Consider the following 18,563-nt stretch of genomic DNA (forward strand, 5'->3'; position numbering starts at 1 on the left):
GGGTTGGCCAACCCTAGCCTGTACCTGCTGTGCTCATTTGTAACAACAGAGAGCTGACTGACGGGGCAGACAGGGCAGCTGATTGGTTGGGGAAGACAGTTATGAACCTTCCAAAGGAATTTATACACAAAGCTTCAGTCCTGGGCTTTCTAGGGTTCATGAGTTATTGGGGAGTAAGATTTGGTACTTCTAACCCTTGTGTGTTTCATGTGTATGATGAGAATTAAATGCTGCTGGTACTAAGCAGGGCCTGGTGCATGCACACATTTGAAATTTAAAAACAAAACCAAAACTGAGATTACAACACATATAGTATTTGGGGGCCTGCTTTTCTACTCAACAAGTTACTCAACATCTTTTGATCTCAGTAACTCCAATCCTACAATATCATTTTTAACAGTTGAATAGCATTCCACCAAATGACTCTGCCACGGTATACTCAACCATGTTCAATACTTAGGCTTTTTGGCATTGGTAGATTATAAGAAAGAATGCATTGATGAACACCCCTGTAGCTAAAGCTTTGCATATCCATAGTTATTTATCAGGATAAATTTTGAGGAGTGGAATTTCTGGGTGAAAGGGTATTCTTTCTGATGCTTTAGCAAACACAGCTCCTCTTTGCCTTAGCAACACTGGTGTTTTTGTTCTTTTTTAAAAAATCTTTGCCAATTTAATAGGGCCAAAAAAGAGTCTCACTATTTAGTTTTGAGTTCTCTTTATTACTGGTGAGGGTGAATATTTTGGGGGGGTCTTGCTCAGCTGTTCAGGGTTCTTTGTTGATGTACTTGAATCACATCCTTGCTCATATTTCCATGGGTATGTTGGCCTATTGTTTAATTGACTCAAAAGCGCTCTTCATGCATTTGATACATTAATTTTTTGTTGCAAATATTTTCTTAGTTTGTCATTTACCTTTCACTTATAGTGGGTTTGCCATATAAATGCTTTAAATTTTATGCTTTCAAATCTGTCAGTCTTTTTGTTTATAATTTTTGCCCCGGGGAATGTGTTTGGCAACTCTACTCCGCTCCAGGGTCGGGTCACCCTATTTTTCTTCTACCACTTTTATGGTCCTGGTTTTCACACATAAACCTTTAATCTATCTGAAAGTTATTTATATGTTTGAGATACAACTCATGATTTTTTTTGACAGAATTCTAACTCAATTTTTTATGATCTGCCAATTATCTTGATACCATTTATTAAATAACTAATTTTCTTCATCACTGGTTTGAGGATGCCACTTTGTCATACAGCAAATGTTTGCATATGTAATCTGTTTCTAGCTGTTATATTTTGTTCCATTAATCTACCAATCCTTATGCTAATGGTGTGCTATTTTAATAACTATAACTATATAGTTATTAGGAATATATAAATATATAATAAATGCATAAATAAATGCTACTGTAGAGCATTTATTCTTTCAAATAGACTATCTTGCTAATTTTAAAAACATATTGCTGATGTTTTGATTGTGATTGCATTTATTTTTATAACACCTGGTGTTATTATAATATTGATTTGATCCACAATATCTCTCTTCAATTATTTATTCTTCAGGAAAGTTTGTTTTCTCTACATAAGTTATTAAATTTTCTTTTCTTTATTTTTTATTTTTAGTTGCTATCATAATTTTTTTCATCATGTTTTCTTACCGGTTAATGCTGGTTTATGAAAAAGCTTTTAACTACCTGTTTTCTTGTTCCGACAATTCTTCATTGAGGTGCTTCTCTTAGTCTGGACAGGTAAACAACTGTTTGAGCTCTAAATAATTAAAATTTTCTCTTTTCCAGAAGAGAAAATGTTCTTTATTTTTGTGTTTTTGCATAGGCAAAATACCTATAAGCAAAAAGAGGAAGATTATTGACTTTACAGGAAATGCCTCTAGTATTTCGCCTTGGACTGTTGCCATATTTAAAACACTTCTACGGTAATAGCTTCCATATATCGAGGGGTTTTGAATATCAAGAATGGGTGTTGAATTTTATCAAATGTTTTAGAGACATTTATTGTGATGTTTATGTAACTTTTTCCTTTGAGTATTGATGTGATGCACCACCTCTCAGTAAATCATACTTGATTATGTTTTCTCTTGCTCTGTCATGGTTTCCTTAGACCTCATTTTCATGTCTATAATAGCATCTGCAATTTGTCAAGAATTCCTACTTTTCAGACCCCACATATAAAAACTGAGTACCGAGTACTTGTCCACACTTGTCACGGTGGCCATCAACCCATCCATCCTAGCACCAGCCAGAACTCAATCAACCCACACATGCAATTACTTATTTGTTCCTGGGGCAAAGAGAACAAACAAGGCCTCTTGTCAGTATTCTGGGGTGTCTCTGACCTAGGCAGCCTTGGAGACCCCTTGGCTAAGCAGATCAGAGGCACAGGCCAAGTGGCAAGGTCTCCTTGCCCTGCGCACCTGTTCCAGCTTCCCCTAAGTTCCTCCGTGAGCTCGCTTCAATGTTACTGCTTTCAGCTTGTGCAGATTTTGCCATCAGATGCTTCCTGGTACTGTGAAGAGGAGATTCCAAGGTTTTGAACCAGGGCATGGGCAGAGATGAACCAAAAGATGCAAGGTGAGGAGGGTCATAGCCCAAGAACCGTTTCAGAACAGCCGGAAGCATCCCGATCACGTGAGCCCCGCTCAGTGTGCCAGCTGCCTCCACTTACCTGGGGCCTTGAGTTCAGCATCAATGAAGGTGAGCAGTTCCTGGAAGATGCTGCAGTAAGGAATAGGCCAGGTCAGGAATCGGTGGTAGGTTCTGGCTGCCTTCAGAAGGAGATCTGAGTCTGGCGGGACGTGTGGTGTCTAGGATGGAGGGAGCAACAAGCAGGGGTGTCTGGGTGAGAAAAAGCTCACTGGTGTTCCTGAACAGCCTCTGCTCCCTTCCTGGAATGTTCTGCAAAGGACGCACATTTCCCAGCAGCAGTGTGTCCCAGGACAAGGTCAGCAAGAACTGGAAGTTACCCATAGGGAGTGAGTTCCAGATGGGCAAGATAGTGCCCAGGGTTGTCTCTGCTATAAGGGCCTTGTGTTACCCACCAGACCAAAGCTCACCCAACGCTTGAGAGAGCCTCTCTGGAAAGTTGTCACCTTGGGAGTCATTCTGTTAATAAATGGTGCCATTGCTGCCATTTGTGTTGGAGAATGGTCTTCAATGCCTAAACCACCTTTACTTAAATATCCTCACTGGAGGCAATTGTTGATTTTTTTGAGGGTGGATTGAGTCGATGCACACATTGGGTGCTGCCGGTCTGGTGAATACCGGGGGTGATCACACTGGGTGAAATTGACCACTGGGGTAAAAAATGAGGTGGACATTGGATCTCTCTCATGGCTCGTGAACAGATGGAAACAACGGTTCCTCCATGGGAGCCCAGAGATGCCAGGCATAATGGCGGCCAGGGAGTTACCAGAGGCATGGCCACTCTGAAGCCATCAGAAGGTTGAAACCCATTGCACATGTCATTGCTTGACTGTTTCTCTGTCTGTGTTCATCCCCAGAGGTGTGAGGACTGTGCCCCCAACAGAGGTCGTGTTTTCCCCTCCTCCCTCGCCTCCCATCCTGGCCCACCCCAGACTTACACAGAGGACAGTAGAGTAGAATAGCAAGGCCAGGGGGGTGAGCAGGTCATAGGTGCCCTTCTCTTGGACCTGTGGAGAGAATGGGGGGAGGCGGAGGGTCATTCATGGGGCACAGGGCTCCCTGGGGCAGATTACAACAGTGCTTTCTCATTCTAGTCTATCTTTTCTTTAGTTTTCAAGTGAAAAGCAGTGTAACCAAAAGACAGAAATTTGGAAAATAGAATTAAACACAACAAACACTCACCATTTCCCCTCCCAAACCCAACCACAACTATTGTTTCAGTGGACTTTTCCTTATACCATTTTTTCCCCATGTATTTTCTTCCACAAAGCTCTACTCATGGTGTGTGTAGTTTTACTCTTAATGTCTTCTATGGAGAGCATCATCAGTGAATTTCAGTTTTACTACATGGTCTCTAAGACCACCTTTCTTTTCCAGCTGGGTTATACATTTACCTCTTATTTGTGTTGTAAATATTTTTTCCAGTTGGTTGTTTGTCTTTTAATTTTATAGATATTTTTGATGTACAGAAATTATAAGTGTCAACTTTTCCTTTATGGATTTTTGCTTTTGCATACAAGCATCACTTAAATGTTCATACATATTTTCTTCTTTTCTTTGAAGCTTCATTTTCTGAAATTTAAATCTTTAATCCAACTAGAATTTCATCTGCTGTGTGGTATGAATCCTACCATACCATACCATGCTGTATGGGAATCTTACTCTGTATTTTTCCAAATGTTTAGTCAATTTCCCCCTGCACCGTTTAATAAATCTTAATGATGCAATTTTATTATGTATTAAATTTTGTTTATACCCTTAGATAATGTTCATCATCTTTTTAGCTGCATAATATTCCTTCTGGTAGATCCCCATAACTTATTAGTTTCATTGTGGACATTCAAGATTACATTCTAGGTATTTCACATGAACACCATTGCACATGTTCCTTCTTCTATAATTTGGATTGTTTATCTAAAATAGGGCTCAAGAAGTATAATCAACAGATCAAAGATTATAAACATACTTACGATCTTTGAGACATATTGCCAAGTCACCCTCGGAATGGAGTGTGCCATTTATAATATCTCGTATGTATGAAAGTGCCAGTTTTACCACACTCTTCCTGCACTGGTTATTGCCTTTTTTTTTTTTTTTTTTTGCTAATTTGCTAGGCAAAGTCTGTCTCATGGTTTCAATTTACATTTATTGTATTATTACTGAAGCAACATTTTTTTCATATTTGTTTACAAGTTCTATTTATTCTTTTGTGAACTGTCTCTCTGATAGAGCCCACCACAGCACATACACATATGTGCACGGCGCACGATTTCGAATTCTTTGGTCCCAATGCTAAAGGTTTCTCAGCCCATTCTGGAGCTCGTGGGGTTTGGAGACACAGAAAGCCCCTCCGTGTCTTCTGCGATGGACGACTTCAGCAGGCTCAAATTTAGAATTCTCTTTTTCATACTTCGTAGATGATGTGTCCGTGCCACACCTACCTGCAGCTCGGACCTTTCTACAAAACCTTCCCCTATTGCTACGTGGTGGTTGAGCTCTTATTTCGGGGTTTATTTATACATTCAGCACGCCAGAGGTAGTTTAATTCTTCTGAGTTGGTTTGCTTAGGATGAGTGTGTAAAAGCACTGGGTCAATGGTGGTGCCAGAATTGTAACCTTGGGTGTCTTGAAAAACCATAAGTTTCCTCTTATAGGGACAGCTGAGGGACAAAGTGACATGTTTTCCAACTCCGTCACATATTTAAAATATTTTTTTAAAAAACACTTAAAAGATAATTCTCTTATAAAAGAACCCAAATCTTCTTTTGGGACTCACAGCTGTTCTGGAACCCAAGCCCAGTGCAGCACTAAACACACTCCTCTTCTGTGTCATAAAAGCCCATTTATTGAACTGTCAGAGGAGGCTTCACTTTACCTTTCCAATCAGTTTTCTCTTTTGTGTCTTTGTTTTCATGCGTCTTTTTGAGGGAAGGAATTCAACAAAGTGTCCTCTTCCTTTCTAGCCAATACCCTGACTTACAAGCAAAGTCTGTCCTAAGAAGCAGCTTAAAGTCAGGACCCTGGCTCAGGCGCTGCATGTTCTCAGGGACAGGAACACAGCGCTTCCTAGAAACCCTCCGTGCACAGGCACTGCTGAAGCACACAGCTCACAGGGGTCCAGGCACCCCAGGGCTGATGTCCTCTGGCACCTACTTCTCGACTCCACGAGGCCAATCCCAGCTCTGCCCTTCACCTCCTGACTTGCCCTCACCTCTCGGGTTTTCTGCAGGATCTGCTCAAGGAGGATGAGGAAGTGGCCCGGGTCCCTGCTGACCAGCTCCTGCAGGCTCCAGCAGTTCAGGCACAGCCCGGCTGGGAAGGGAGAGAGGTGAATGGTCAGTTCTGGTCTTTTCTGGCCACCCTCAGGCAGCGGCTGTAGAGAAGGGGGTGGGGTCTACATTGAACCTTGCATTGTGAGATTGCACTGGAATATTCCTTTTGAAAATAAGAGAGTCTAAGAGAAAATGCTGGACCCACACTCAACCCTACCATGCCCCATCAAAACATGGCGATGAGTTTCCTATCCTGCATATACAAGAGACACAGGGATTGGAGACTCGGCCTGAGTTCCCCTTTAGAGGCCGGTGAACTCGCCATGACTCTGCTGTGCCTCTGGAGAGCGCTGGTTCTCCAAACCTCCCTGGCCTGGCTTCCTGCAGAGGTGCTGGTGCCTACGAGAGGCAGGGGAGGTAGAACGCAGGCAGAAACAGATGGATGAATAGAGTTACCACAGCAAGCACCACCCCAAGACACAGGACTGAGTCAGGGACAGCCACGGGGCTTCCCAGGACCTCCTGGCCATGGAGTCCAGGAAGAGGAAGCTGAACTATTTATATTTTAAAAGCTACAATGAGCATTTTGTCACTCTGTAACTTCCCCAGACTTTCTTATTTTGTCAGTCTGTTTCACCACCGTCAGCAAGGGTAAACCCCTAAAAATTGAAGGGGTGGTCACGGCAAGAGGGGTGTGTGTGTGTGTGTGTGTGTGTGTGTATGTGTGTGTAGTGGGGAGTGACAACAGCAGGGTGGAAGTGGGTTGACCTTGAACTTCATGGAGCTCAAGCTCCAGGCCCCCTCACACGCATGGGCTCCTTCCAAAGCCCTGGAGGCCCCTAACAGTGTGTCCGTGTGGTCATAGGTTTTGGTAAAATTTGCAAAAGTCAGATATTTTTGTATTCTTTTACTTAATGATTCCCCCCTCTCCCAACTCTAAGCTTGGGCTCCATAAGGACCTGGGTAGGAGGCAAGAAGGAAAACTATCATTTATGGACAACCTGCTGTGCGCCTATACTATACGGTGCTGGCCTTTGCATGCGTTACTTCCATCGAGGCTCCACGCTCCCTTCAGGAATGTGGTTCCTCTCATTATTAGGTCCATTTTATAGACAAGGCAAGTGGGGTCACGGGAGGATAAATGGCTTGCACAACCGATAGGAGCTAGTTGTAATCCAGATCTGACTAAATCCAAAGGCCAGGGAAAGCCTCTCGGAGGAGGTGACATTTGATCTGAGAGCTGGATGAGAAGGAGCCAGCTGTATGCAGTTCCAGGCAGCAGGTGCAAAGGTGCTAAAGTAGGGAGGAAGCAGGTATCAAGGAGCAGTAGGTATCTATCACAGGGAGCGGTTAGGGAGCAAGCGAGATACCGGCGTGAGATCTTTGCAAGCATAAGGAATCATCACAACTAGGCACCGGCCTCCAGAGACGCAACCGCCCAGGCCTGTGTTTCTTGGTCCTGGGGCGTGGGGAACAGCGAGGCCTCCTGCTCCCTGCAGCTCTGCTGAGACTCTCCCCTGTTCTACAGGGAAGAGGAGGATAGGGCTGTGGAGGAACCTAGAAACTAGTGAACAAGAATTCTGGGGGGAGCCACCCACAGATTCCCAGCTGCTTTTCCGGAATCAGCAGCTGTGGTATTTCTAAGCAGGTTCAATACTTTCTTCAAGAAGCAAGATGCACCCCTGAGCAGGGTAAGGACAGTACCACGGGAGAAAGTGCTACACACTGAGGACTGGCTCTACGTCAGGTGCTGTGCCGGGCATCTCCCAGGTGAGGTCCAGGGACTTGCTCAGGACAGGATTTGAACTAGAATCTTCTAGCTTCCAAGCCTGGTGCAGCACCCACCGTGGCCCCGGAGGTTTCCCTGGGCCCTCAGCTCGCCTCACCAGCTTCCTCAGACCTACCTGACCAGGAGGTGGAGCGGCGGCCCAGGCTGAGTCCGTGCAGGCAGCGCTCCAGGGCGTGCTGGATGCGGTCCTCTGTGCATGTCGTGGCCCCAGGCTGCATCCTGAGTCATTGCCTGCGTGGGGGACAGACGCTGGTCAGCCTGCTGTGCTCCTTTCCCAGCAAGCGCCAGGCTGGGCAGCACCTGGTCCTGCAGGGCAGCCGCGAAGACAACGGGCACGCACAGCGCGGCGTGAGGAGCCTGCTACAGCTGTGGTGCTGTGAGTGTGGCGGGGGGGGGGGGGGGGGGGGGCTTACAGCTGCCCCCAGCGCAGGAACGGCTTCGGGGGTGGGGCCATCTGAGCAGCAGGATGGGACAAAGGTGAGGAAGTCAGGGGTCAGTGACGGGCAGAGAGGCAGGCAGGGGGGAGTGTTGCCAAGTGCCCAGGGAGTGGCCAGAACCCAGTGGGTTGGACAGGAGGACCCTGAGGGGAAAATCACAATCACCTGGGACACTTTTTCTGAATTTCTAGGTCTGTGTCCCCTAAAACCCCAGAGATGGGGCAGGGAGCCTGTTCCCGAGGGGAAGGCTTCAGGCTGTGCTGAGGAGGCTGTCCTCACATGTCTCCCCACCCCACCCTGTCACATGCACTGTTTGGGTGCCCAGGTCACAGGCACCTGTTTCTTTTCTGCCCTAACCTCCACTTTCGCCATTTTCCTTCCCTTTCTCTGAGACGTGGCAATGCTCCTGGTTATCAAAGACCTGGCCTGGCCCCTTCCTTGTCCTACTGAGAAGGGACCAGAAGGTGCTTAGCTCAGCTGGAAGGCCACCGAGGAGGGGACCTAATGAGGGGTTTTAGCACGAGATGGGGACTGAGAGCTTCCAGCAGGACCAGCCCAGGTCCTCAGTTACGTGTGAGGGTTCCCAGGTCCCTCGGGAAGCCGTGAGAGGCAGTGCGGCACGGTGACTAAGATGGGCTCTGGTGTCCAACAGTCTTGGACTCCAATCTGGACTCTGATATTTGCTAGTCATGTGACTTTGGGCAAATTCTTCAGCTTTTCTGAACCTCGGTTTATTTACCTGTAAAATGGGGACAATGACAGGGCTAATATCATAGGGCTGTCAGGAAAATTAACTCCCACACCCAGGCACTGGGCCACCTTCCAGGGCACCAGAACTCCCGTGCCATGTCTTTGCCGTATTGCTCCTGCCCTTGGGACTCACTGCATCCGCCCCCTCGGGGCAGAGCCTTTCACCGGCCAGTCAGGCCACGTCTCGGGGAAGCCAAGGAAGCAGCGGCCCGGCTCTGTGGATCTGGAGACAACCGGGAAACCAGAAGAGGAAGCACGGAGCTCAGAGCTGCGCCATGCAAATGACATGCAAAGAGATACGATCCTAACCCGGGTCCAGCAGCATCGGCTCACGGAGGCCCCGCATAGGCAAATCCTCCTGCTTCGCCAGCCTGGGAGGAGCCACCTGCCGAGTGAAAGCCAAGCCCTTTGTGAGCTTCCCAGCCTCCCTCCACCAATGTCCTGGGGGTCATGTGTTGCAAAGTGGGCTGGTGCAGCAGGCAGCATGCGTGCCTCCACCCCGTCGTGGGTTTACTGACCACCTACTATGTGCCAGGCACTAGGGAGACAGCAGTGAGCTGAGCAGGCATGCTCCTTAGGGGGAGACATAGACATTGAGCAATTTAATAGGCAAAGAATGAGGTGATTTCGGAAGGCGGAACATGCTATGAAGAAAGGATGGTGCTGGGGGGGACAATGGGGACCCCTCCACTCTAGGGGTGTGGGAGTCAGGGAGGCCTCTCTGAAGAAGGGACATTTAGGCTGGTTGAAGAAGCCAGGAGGAGTGAGGGAGGAAAGTGTCCCAGAAAGAGGAGGCAGCACGTGCCAGGGTCTGGGTGCAGGAATTGGCTTGCCAAAGACCTAGACCCGAGAGCCCGGGGCCAGGGTGCTGGGCTGGCCTAGGACACAGACTAACCTCCCAGGTCCCATGCCCTCTGGCTGTTGAAGCGGCCAGTTGAGTTCAGAAAATCTTTCACTTGTGATTCGGGACAAAAAAATCTTGGGTGTTTCCATTAGTGGCACTTGGACATCCAAAGACATCCTTAGGCCCTTCCATGGAACTTTCCCAATTGACTTTGGGTCTTTTGTTTGCTAAGTCCTCCACAGGTAGCCCAGGTAGTGAATCCGTGGACCTTGGGTCAGAATGGGCAGATTTCTGGTTTCGAGGCCCCTCCCCCACCTCAGGCTGTGCCTGTGCCTGGCACGGACGAGTGCCACGGGACCCACACCTGTGACGAGGCCTCACCCTCTGCCTTCACTGGCAGCCCAGACACAAGACCCTCTCCAGCTTGGTCTTGTTCAGGCTCAGGGCTAGCAGCGCCTGCTGGGGGAGCTAGAATACCAGGCACCTTCAAATGCATGAATGTCTGGTCCAGATGTCACCAATGCACCCTTTGTCCTCACAGGCTGATTTGTCCCCAGTGAACCCTGGGGCAGGTTCTTGGAGGGAGCTCAGTGGTCGCCCGGCAAGCCCTTCATTTCACAGCAGGGGAAGCTGAAACCCAGAGAGGGTAAGGGGCTTATTCAAGGCAGCCGGGGGTGGGGACAGAGCTGGGAGAAGTAGCACCAGTATGAACAGACAAGGGTACCAAGTAGGACTTTTTCTGCATTCCCAGATTGTGGCTGAGGCCCAGCTCTAAGGACAAAAGGTGCTAAATGTGCTGCACTCTCAAGTTCCAGGAGCCACAGGGAGCTGTCAGGGATGGGGCTGCAACCTCCCTGGTGGGCTTCCCGGCAGGTGTCAGCCCAGAACCAGCACAGCGACCCACTCACCCCTATCATTATCAGCGTGGGAAGAGAAAAGGGGTCTTTGGCCATTCTGGAAGGCTCTTCTTTCTCTCCCCGAAGCCGAGGGCAGAGGGGCTTTCAGAGAACCCCTTATACAGACTGGGGTGCCTGTCGGCGAGGGTGCTCCCACTGTGTTCCTCAGTCCACCGTCTGCTCAGCCAGCAAACTTGCTCACCCGCTCCTGTGCTACCTGTGAGCCACGGCAAGGCTGAACGAAGGGGCAGGAGCAGCTTGCAGGCCCACTGCTGGGCAAGTCAAAGACGAGCTCCCTGTCAGGGTGGCAGGTGGATACCAGGACAAAAAGCTAGGCTTGAGTCATTTTGGTGACACGTCCCCAGAGAGCCACCAGCAGGGTGAGGGAAAATTATCAGTAAGAGGCTGAAGGCTGGACCACCTTTGCGGGAAGCTGGAGGGGGCAGGATGAAGAGATGGGAAATTTGTGGCACAGAGAGGTTAAACAACTTGCTCAAGGTCACACAGCTAGGAGGTGGCAAAACCAGGATAAGTACGCAGTCGACAGCCATACCACCCTGAGCGCGCCTGATCTCGTCTGATCTGGGAAGCTAAGCAGGGTCAGGCCTGGTTACTACTTGGATGGGAGAACGCAGGGAGTCCGGGTTTTGAACTACTATTGTACACAGCCCCTCACATAGTCAGGTGCAGTTACCGGAAGAAAAATAAAACCAATACAGGTTTCTACCCCAACAAGTGAAGACTCGATTAAGAAGATTCTGCCATAAGAGGTCTAGACTCTCAGTTGCCGGGGATCCTGAGCCCCACCGTGTCCATCCACAGCAGCTGCCCAGCACAGACCTGCGTCCTCCAGAGAGAGGACCAGGGCTCAACACTCTCACAGGAGTGTCCGCTGGAGAGTGGAAACCGAGCCGCACTCTCTGGGGCTGCACTGCTGAGGGCCACGGTGGCTCACAGGGCCCAGGCGTCTCTAGCCTGCAGCGGAGGCTGGACTGAGCGAACTAGGTTTTAGGACACCCCTCCACCCAGTCCCCTGCTGCGATGGCCAAGGTGGGAATGAGTCACCCTGCCTTGCGTCCCACACTGTAACGGATGCAACGCAAGATGCAAATGACGTCCTCAGCCCTATCCTGAAAGGGGTCAGAACACAGTGTCCTGGGGCTGCTCCTCCACAGAAGGGCGGGATACCCTCGGGGCACCGGGCAGAGCTCTGGTGTGCCAGCCTCGCCGGCATTCTGAGGCCATCTAGAGTTTGCCCCGAGTTCTTCTTAGAGGCAGGACTTACCTGAGGCACTGGGTCCTGGGAGCCAGAGGGAGGCGGGAGACGGAGCCCAGCCAGGGACCCTGAGCTGTGCTGCCCTGGGGTTACCCAGCACAGGGCGGCGCGCCTCGCCCCTTGGCATGCTCATTTCCGTCTGGTGAGTCAGTCACCAGCCGTTTCTTGTGACTTGTCAGCAGAACCCCACGGCTTTGGGGCAGAGATGCATGGAGAAGACAGTGACACCCCGTCTCCCTGGGATGATGCCTTTTTCAAAAGCTCGGCAAGCAAGGCACCCCGTCCCCATCTCATTAAAAGGAGCTCCTGTTGTGGAATTCCAGCTGCTGCCAGGAATGCCCCCCAGCCCTCTACCAGTGGTGGGGTAGTGTTGAAACAGCCAACGCAGGGCGGGCCCCCACCTCCAAGTTCCTCTTCTGAGCCAGTGAAGAGGACTCGTAGTCCTTACCGGGACCCCGCATAGACCAGAGAGGCCTGCAGTTGGGGTGGGTCGGGGGGACCCGAGGGAGCACAGAGGGAGGCACATGCTGCTGTGACCCCATGGTGCAGGCGGGGTCATCCTCCCTAAGGCTCGGGACTGGTCCGAGGGGTGGGCTCTGCCTGGGCCTGGCTTCCTGAGGCAGCACCCCCGTGGGGCAGGGAGGAAGGCTGCTTTTCCTGGGGAGCTTCTCAAACAGTTTGAAGGGCAGAATGAGAGGTCTTCGCATGAGGAAGGAGGCGTGGGCCTCCAGGCTCTGGCTGGCACCATGCACTGCTTCCCTGGTGGACAGGCAGGAAATCTTCCAGGCCCGGGCTCTGAAGCCCCGGTCCCACAGGTGGGAATAAGAGAAGCACCAAGGCACGTGGTCCTGGGCTGACCCCACAGGCTTCCATTCTGGGTCACTCCTTCCTCTCCCCCTTCCTGTCCTCCGAGGCTCCAACCTCCCCTCTCTGCCCCAGTCCCGTCCTCCTGACTGCATAGGACAAAATCTCCAGTGACCTAAGTAAAGAAATTCTCACTCCAATACAGGAAGGCTACACCAGAAACTCAAGAGGTTGGTCACCATGGGAGATAGGGGTGGGAAAAGGGTGGATAGGATCAAGGAATGAAATGGGGACGGGGCAGGAGTGACCCTTCTCTGATGACACCTGTATGCACAGCTTTGACTCTGAGAACCTCGGCAGTATTTTCCATACCCCAAATTAAATAAATAATTCAGATAACTGGGATATGGGGGCAGGGGACCAAAAGTGGGATACAAAACAATAGCAATAACCCAACTATTACAAAGGATTAACATAACCACATTGAAGGGGTGAGAGAATGGAAGAACTAACCTAGGAAACTTTGGAAAATAGCATTTTGACTTTAGCCTGGAAGGCTAAAGACAAAAAGAACTATATACAAATACCATTTTCTAGTTATTAAATCCATTTCTCATAGGGATATGGATTGAAAATTCTGAAATTCTTTATGTACACACATACCAGGACTCAACAAATAAGTAAATATATCACAGACAACGAGAGCCAGTTTCTCCCTGTTGAAGAAAGCGGGAAAGGGGCAGGCTGGGATGAACCTCGTGGTTTGGACTAGAATTGGAGGAATCTGTATGAACTCATGGTTTTTAATGTATATACAGATAGATACATAGAGAAATTTTTGAAAAAAAAGATGTGTGTGTACTTGGATTAAGATACATACATGTATTTTCTAGCTCTGTCTGCAGAGGGAGACAATTATGTCCCTGTAGCAACAATCGCATTCTAGTGTTGGTTTCTAAATACCGTTTTCCAATAAAAGGAACCAGAGCTACTTAGAGGAGTGGCTGGTTCTAGGACTGGGGCAGGAAATAGACAAGATAAACCCAGCACATCTTGTAGTGCCAGAAAATGAGGCAACACTTAGAAAAGGATAGGAAGTGTTGAAAGGACTCCAGAGCTAACCTGAAGGAGTTTCCAATGGCCACAGCTGGGGCAATTTGAAGAACAAAATAAAAAAAGAAAGCACTGGATTATAATTCATAGAATCAAATAAATACCCATGAGTCTATAGATAATTATAGATGATTGAATGTTACAGAAAACTGAATCAAAACATAAATGGAGGAGAAAAGATGAAAGCATTCCAATTAACAAATGTGGGAGGAATCAGAGAAATACAAAATCACCACTAGGCAGACACCACGTAGAAACTGTTGCAGACGAGATCTACCAACGGACGCTAATATCTGTTGGTGAAAATCTGAGGAGAAACAGGATATGTGCATAGAGAGTATCCCCCCAAATATTTACTACTTACAAAGGGCAACGGGGAAAATAATTTCACAGTGGAGAAACCCAACAGTTTCTCCACCTTTACCACATGATCAAGGCTGACAACACCAGCAATGGATATATCAGCATCACGTGTCCTTGGATACGGTACACTAGGAAGGGAGGGACACAACATCGCTCCTGTGGGGGTCTTGCTAAAAATGCATAACTGCAACCTAATCACGAGAAACCATCATTCAAAACCCAATTGAGCCGGGCTCAGTGGCTCACGCCTGTAATCCTAGCACTTTGGGAGGCTGAGGCGGGAGGATCACTTGAGGCCAGGAGTTCGAGAGACCAGCCTGAGCAACATAGCAAGACCCTGTCTCTACAAAAAAATAGAAAAAATGAGTTGAGTGCGCATGCTTGTAGTCCCAGTTACTCAGGAGGCTGAGGTGGGAGGATTGCTTGAGGCCAGGAGTTTGAGGTTGCTATGAGCTATGATCGCGCCATTGCCCTCCTCATACCTGGGCAACAAAGCAAGACCCTGTCTCAAAAAAAAAAAAAAAAAAAAATTGAGGGACAGTGTATAAAGTGAATGGCCAGTACTAACCAAAGTACCAAGGTCATAAAAGATAAGGAAAGACTGAGGAACTATCACAGATTGGAGGAGATGTAGGAGAAACAAAAGTTAAATGCAATGTAGCATCCTGGACCAGATTCTATAGAACAGAAAGGGAACATTAGGGGGAAAAATGCTAAAATTTAAATGAGGTCCGTAGTTTAGTTAATAGTATTGTGCCATGATCATTTCCTGGTTTTGACAATTGCACCATGTTTATGTGAGTTGGTAATTAGGGGAAGCTGAGTGAAGGGTAGACGTGGCTCTAAGACTTTTCGTGTATTTACATAACCTCATACACCCTTTCTGTATTTCCAGGCAATCATCCCGTGCCTCACTGCCTCGCATGAACTTCGTTAAAGTTGCTATTTCTTATATAGACACAGAGGACAAGTGCAGGGCTGGCTGTCCCCAAATCCCCTAACCTAAATTCCTAAACTGGAGCTGAGAATCTGTGCTTTGGGGAGATCTGAGGCTCCCTGACAATGTTTAAACCATGTTTTCATTTTAATGTCAATCTAGAGAAAGTTCAAGTTAATATGTTCTGCAAAATCTAGACGACCGCCTCATGCCCATATGTTACCAGGAAAAGTCTCTGTCCAGTCTGCATTTGTGTCCATCACCATGTTGGTGTCACCTAAAAGGACAGGACACATCAGATGTGTGCCTAGGGTCTGTGAGAGTTCAAGGTTAAGCACAATGAGTTATTATATGAAAAATATTGAGAATAATTCCTGGCACATAATAAGCATTCAATAAATGCTCTCTATTAGCTATCAGGGTGCATTCTTCACACACACCTTTCGGCTGCCCAAATCCAGATGCCTTGGGGCCAAGAAAAAAAACACTCCTTGGAGGATTCTGATGCACAGTGTGCCTTGGAAAGTAACGTGATCTATTTTACATGCACATGCACACACACACACACACCTGACTCTAAGTCTAGCAAGGCACCTTAGGGACCATCTAGTGCAACCCTCCCATTCTACAGATAGGAAAATGGAGGCTCTGAGCAGAGAAGGAACTTACCCAAGTTCGACAGTGGTAAATCTAGAAGTAGACTCTGAACTTGGAAGCCCAGGATAGTCGTGGCATCCTCTTGCCTAGATGAGGATCACACTCTGCCGCCCAGCAGCGAGCGACCTCAGCTCCTCTCCTCCAGGCTATTTTTGAAATCACTTTTCAAATTTCTTGCAGAGTTATTGGCCTAGTCAGGTATTCAACTTCACATGTCAAAACTTTCAAAATTTAGGTTTTCTGCCAATATCATTCATTTTAGTCTAGATCTCAAAATTTATTAGCAAGGATGAGGAATTTCTACATAATTTTTACAATTACTTCTGAATCTGTAATTTCAGCTCCTCTCTTAATGTTATGTCTTTTTTAAACATACAGATCCAGATTTGTATTAGATATTTTTACACTACATCACAGTTCTTTAAATAGTTTTGACATGTACTTTAAATGTAATAGCTATGATGACAGCAGTAATTTTGGACAGTGGCTTTAGGTTTGATTTATTTCATTACTCACTGTTTTGTTTGGTTTTGTACCTTGTCATCCCTACATATGAGTTCTCTATTTCGATTCATTTCTTGATTAGTTGGAGTATTTTGAGTAATTTCAGGACAGGCATGTGGGTGAGGTACTTTCTGAGACTTTATATGTCATATGTCTCAGAAAGTCATATTCAATCCTGCTCATGAATTATAGCTTTGCCAATTATAAAATTAGCACAGTTTATAATTTTTCACCCTCAAAATGTTTATAGAAACCCAAGATAATCAAGTGAAAAATGGGTATAATAAAGAATAGAATTAGGTAAAGTGATTGAGTACAAATTAACATAGAGATTAATATTATCCAACTAAACAAATAAAATATATATCGGGGGAAAAAAAGACCCTACTCATAATAGCAACAATAATGAAATTTTTTAAAACTTAAAAAATGCAAGATTTTTATAAAGAAAACTTTTGAGGGACACAAAAGAAAGCAAAAGCAAATGAGAATGCACATCCTGTTGTTAGAAAGAGTCAATAGTATAAAGAATTAATTCAAAAAGGATCAAAGACCTAAATGTAAAGAGCTAAACTCTTAGAAGAAAAATAGGTGAAAAGCTTCATCACATTGGATTTGTCAAAGATTTCTTGGATTTGATACCAAAAGCCCAGGAAACAAAAGAAAAAACAGACAAATTGGACAACATCAAAATTTAAAACTCTGTGCATCAAAGGATACAATCAACAAAGTGAAAAAGCAAGCTACAGAATGGAAGAAAATCATTGCAAATCACATATCTGATTAAGGGTTAATATCCAGAATATGTAACGAACTCCTACAACTCAACAACTTAAAACAACATGAGTTGTCAATTCTCTGTAAGTTTCAGTATGGAGAATAGTGAGGAGGAAGGAAGGAAGGAAGGAAGGAAGAGAGGCAACTATTGAGTGGTCTATTATGTCAAGTACTATCTGGCACTTTCATTTGACTATTAATTTAATAATCACGATCCGACATAATCATAATTATTCCCATTTCCTATAGCTCAGGAAGGGTAAGCCATTTATTCACCCAAGTTCCTGTGGTCATAGTTCCTGTGGCCTGAGCTCAAAGCCCATCTGAAGTTGGCCTGACTCCCAAAGCCCACGTTCTTTCCTACATCATGTTCATAGGAAATCATTGCCACTGTTTTCTAGACACTCTGAGTGTGCTGTTTCGCCTCCATGGTATAATTTGAGGCTTCCAGGGAAAATGTCTTGCACAAAAATTGCCTGAATTTCCATTGTTAGTGATTCATTCTCCATGGGTGAGGGCTGCTCACTTCCTCTGTCCTAACTTATTTTTCAAGATGTAGGATTCCTGGAGGGTCATTTAGCCAGCCAATAAGCCTATTACAGCACAGACAGTGCCTAGTGGGCAGCAGAAGCACTCCAGGGCCAGGAGAGGGAGGAAACATGCAAAGGTAGGTGGCGATGGCTGGGGGTGTGGTGAGGGCGGAGGATAAAACAGAAGTTTGCAAAAAGGGAGAACCACCAAGGAAGCAGAGACAAGCCTTTGCCCAATTCCCAGCTTTGCTCAGGCCCTTCCTTACCCAGGAAAGGGCCCGGGAATGCTTGGGAAGACCACTGTTGAGGTTAAGGCCAAGAAGCAATGGGGCGAAGATGGGGGAGGGAAGGAGAAAGACACTAACATGAGTACAGCGCATGAATCTGGGCCAGGTCTGTGCTTAGGGCTTAAAGCGCACAATCCCGTTTATCCCGAACAACCCCGTAACACTCTGCACACACAAAGATGCGTAAGTACAGCTCCTGGTGGGTAAAAGACTTTCCCAAGTACACACAACCAGCAAGTGGCATTGGGAGAATTTAAACCCATGTCTGTCTGACTCTCCTCTACCCAGGTAGAGTACTGAAAAGAAAACAGGATGCATGATGTTGCCTTCCTGTATAATAATTATAATAATGGCGGATAATGCTAATTGAGAGTTTATGATGTGCCAGGCACTGTTCTAGGTGCTTTCTATGAATTAACGCATGAAATCCATGTGAGGCAGCCACCCCTTATCCCCCATTTTACAGATGAGCAGACTGAGGCACAGAGCATTCTCTCAGCTGGTAAGTGAGGTTTGTCCTGAGCAAGTTAGCATCTCTGTGCATGTAAAGGAAGCTATAATGGAGCCAGGGACGGACAAACTGAAGTCACTGTCAAGATGGGAACCCGAAGACGCTACAGCAGTTTGCTAAATGTAAACTCCAGGCAGCAACCCAATTCTTTGG

General features: G+C 46.9%; 1 protein-coding gene across 7 annotated transcripts in view; it reads right to left on the bottom strand.

Moving 5' to 3' along the window:
- The window catches only part of PIK3R5 (phosphoinositide-3-kinase regulatory subunit 5), a 72,327-nt gene that overhangs the window by 18,607 nt on the left and 35,157 nt on the right, over window positions 1-18,563 (bottom strand). For 5 of the 7 annotated variants that reach the window (XM_069483373.1, XM_069483375.1, XM_069483372.1 and 2 more), the window contains exons 2-5: window positions 7,840-7,955; window positions 5,875-5,975; window positions 3,602-3,670; window positions 2,686-2,824 (exon numbers count right to left, since the gene is read on the bottom strand). Coding sequence is in view for 2 of the 7 variants with exons in the window: in XM_069483369.1 (XP_069339470.1) it covers window positions 2,686-2,824; window positions 3,602-3,670; window positions 5,875-5,975; window positions 7,840-7,942 (412 nt within the window). In the remaining 5 variants the exon portion in view is untranslated. Of the gene's footprint in view, window positions 1-2,685; window positions 2,825-3,601; window positions 3,671-4,057; window positions 4,236-5,874; window positions 5,976-7,839; window positions 7,956-18,563 lie in introns of all 7 variants that reach the window. The other 2 variants (XM_069483370.1, XM_069483371.1) reach the window with 2 other exon arrangements.

Source organism: Eulemur rufifrons, chromosome 9, assembly GCF_041146395.1.
Source record: "Eulemur rufifrons isolate Redbay chromosome 9, OSU_ERuf_1, whole genome shotgun sequence".
Classification (NCBI taxonomy): Eukaryota; Metazoa; Chordata; class Mammalia; order Primates; family Lemuridae; genus Eulemur; species Eulemur rufifrons.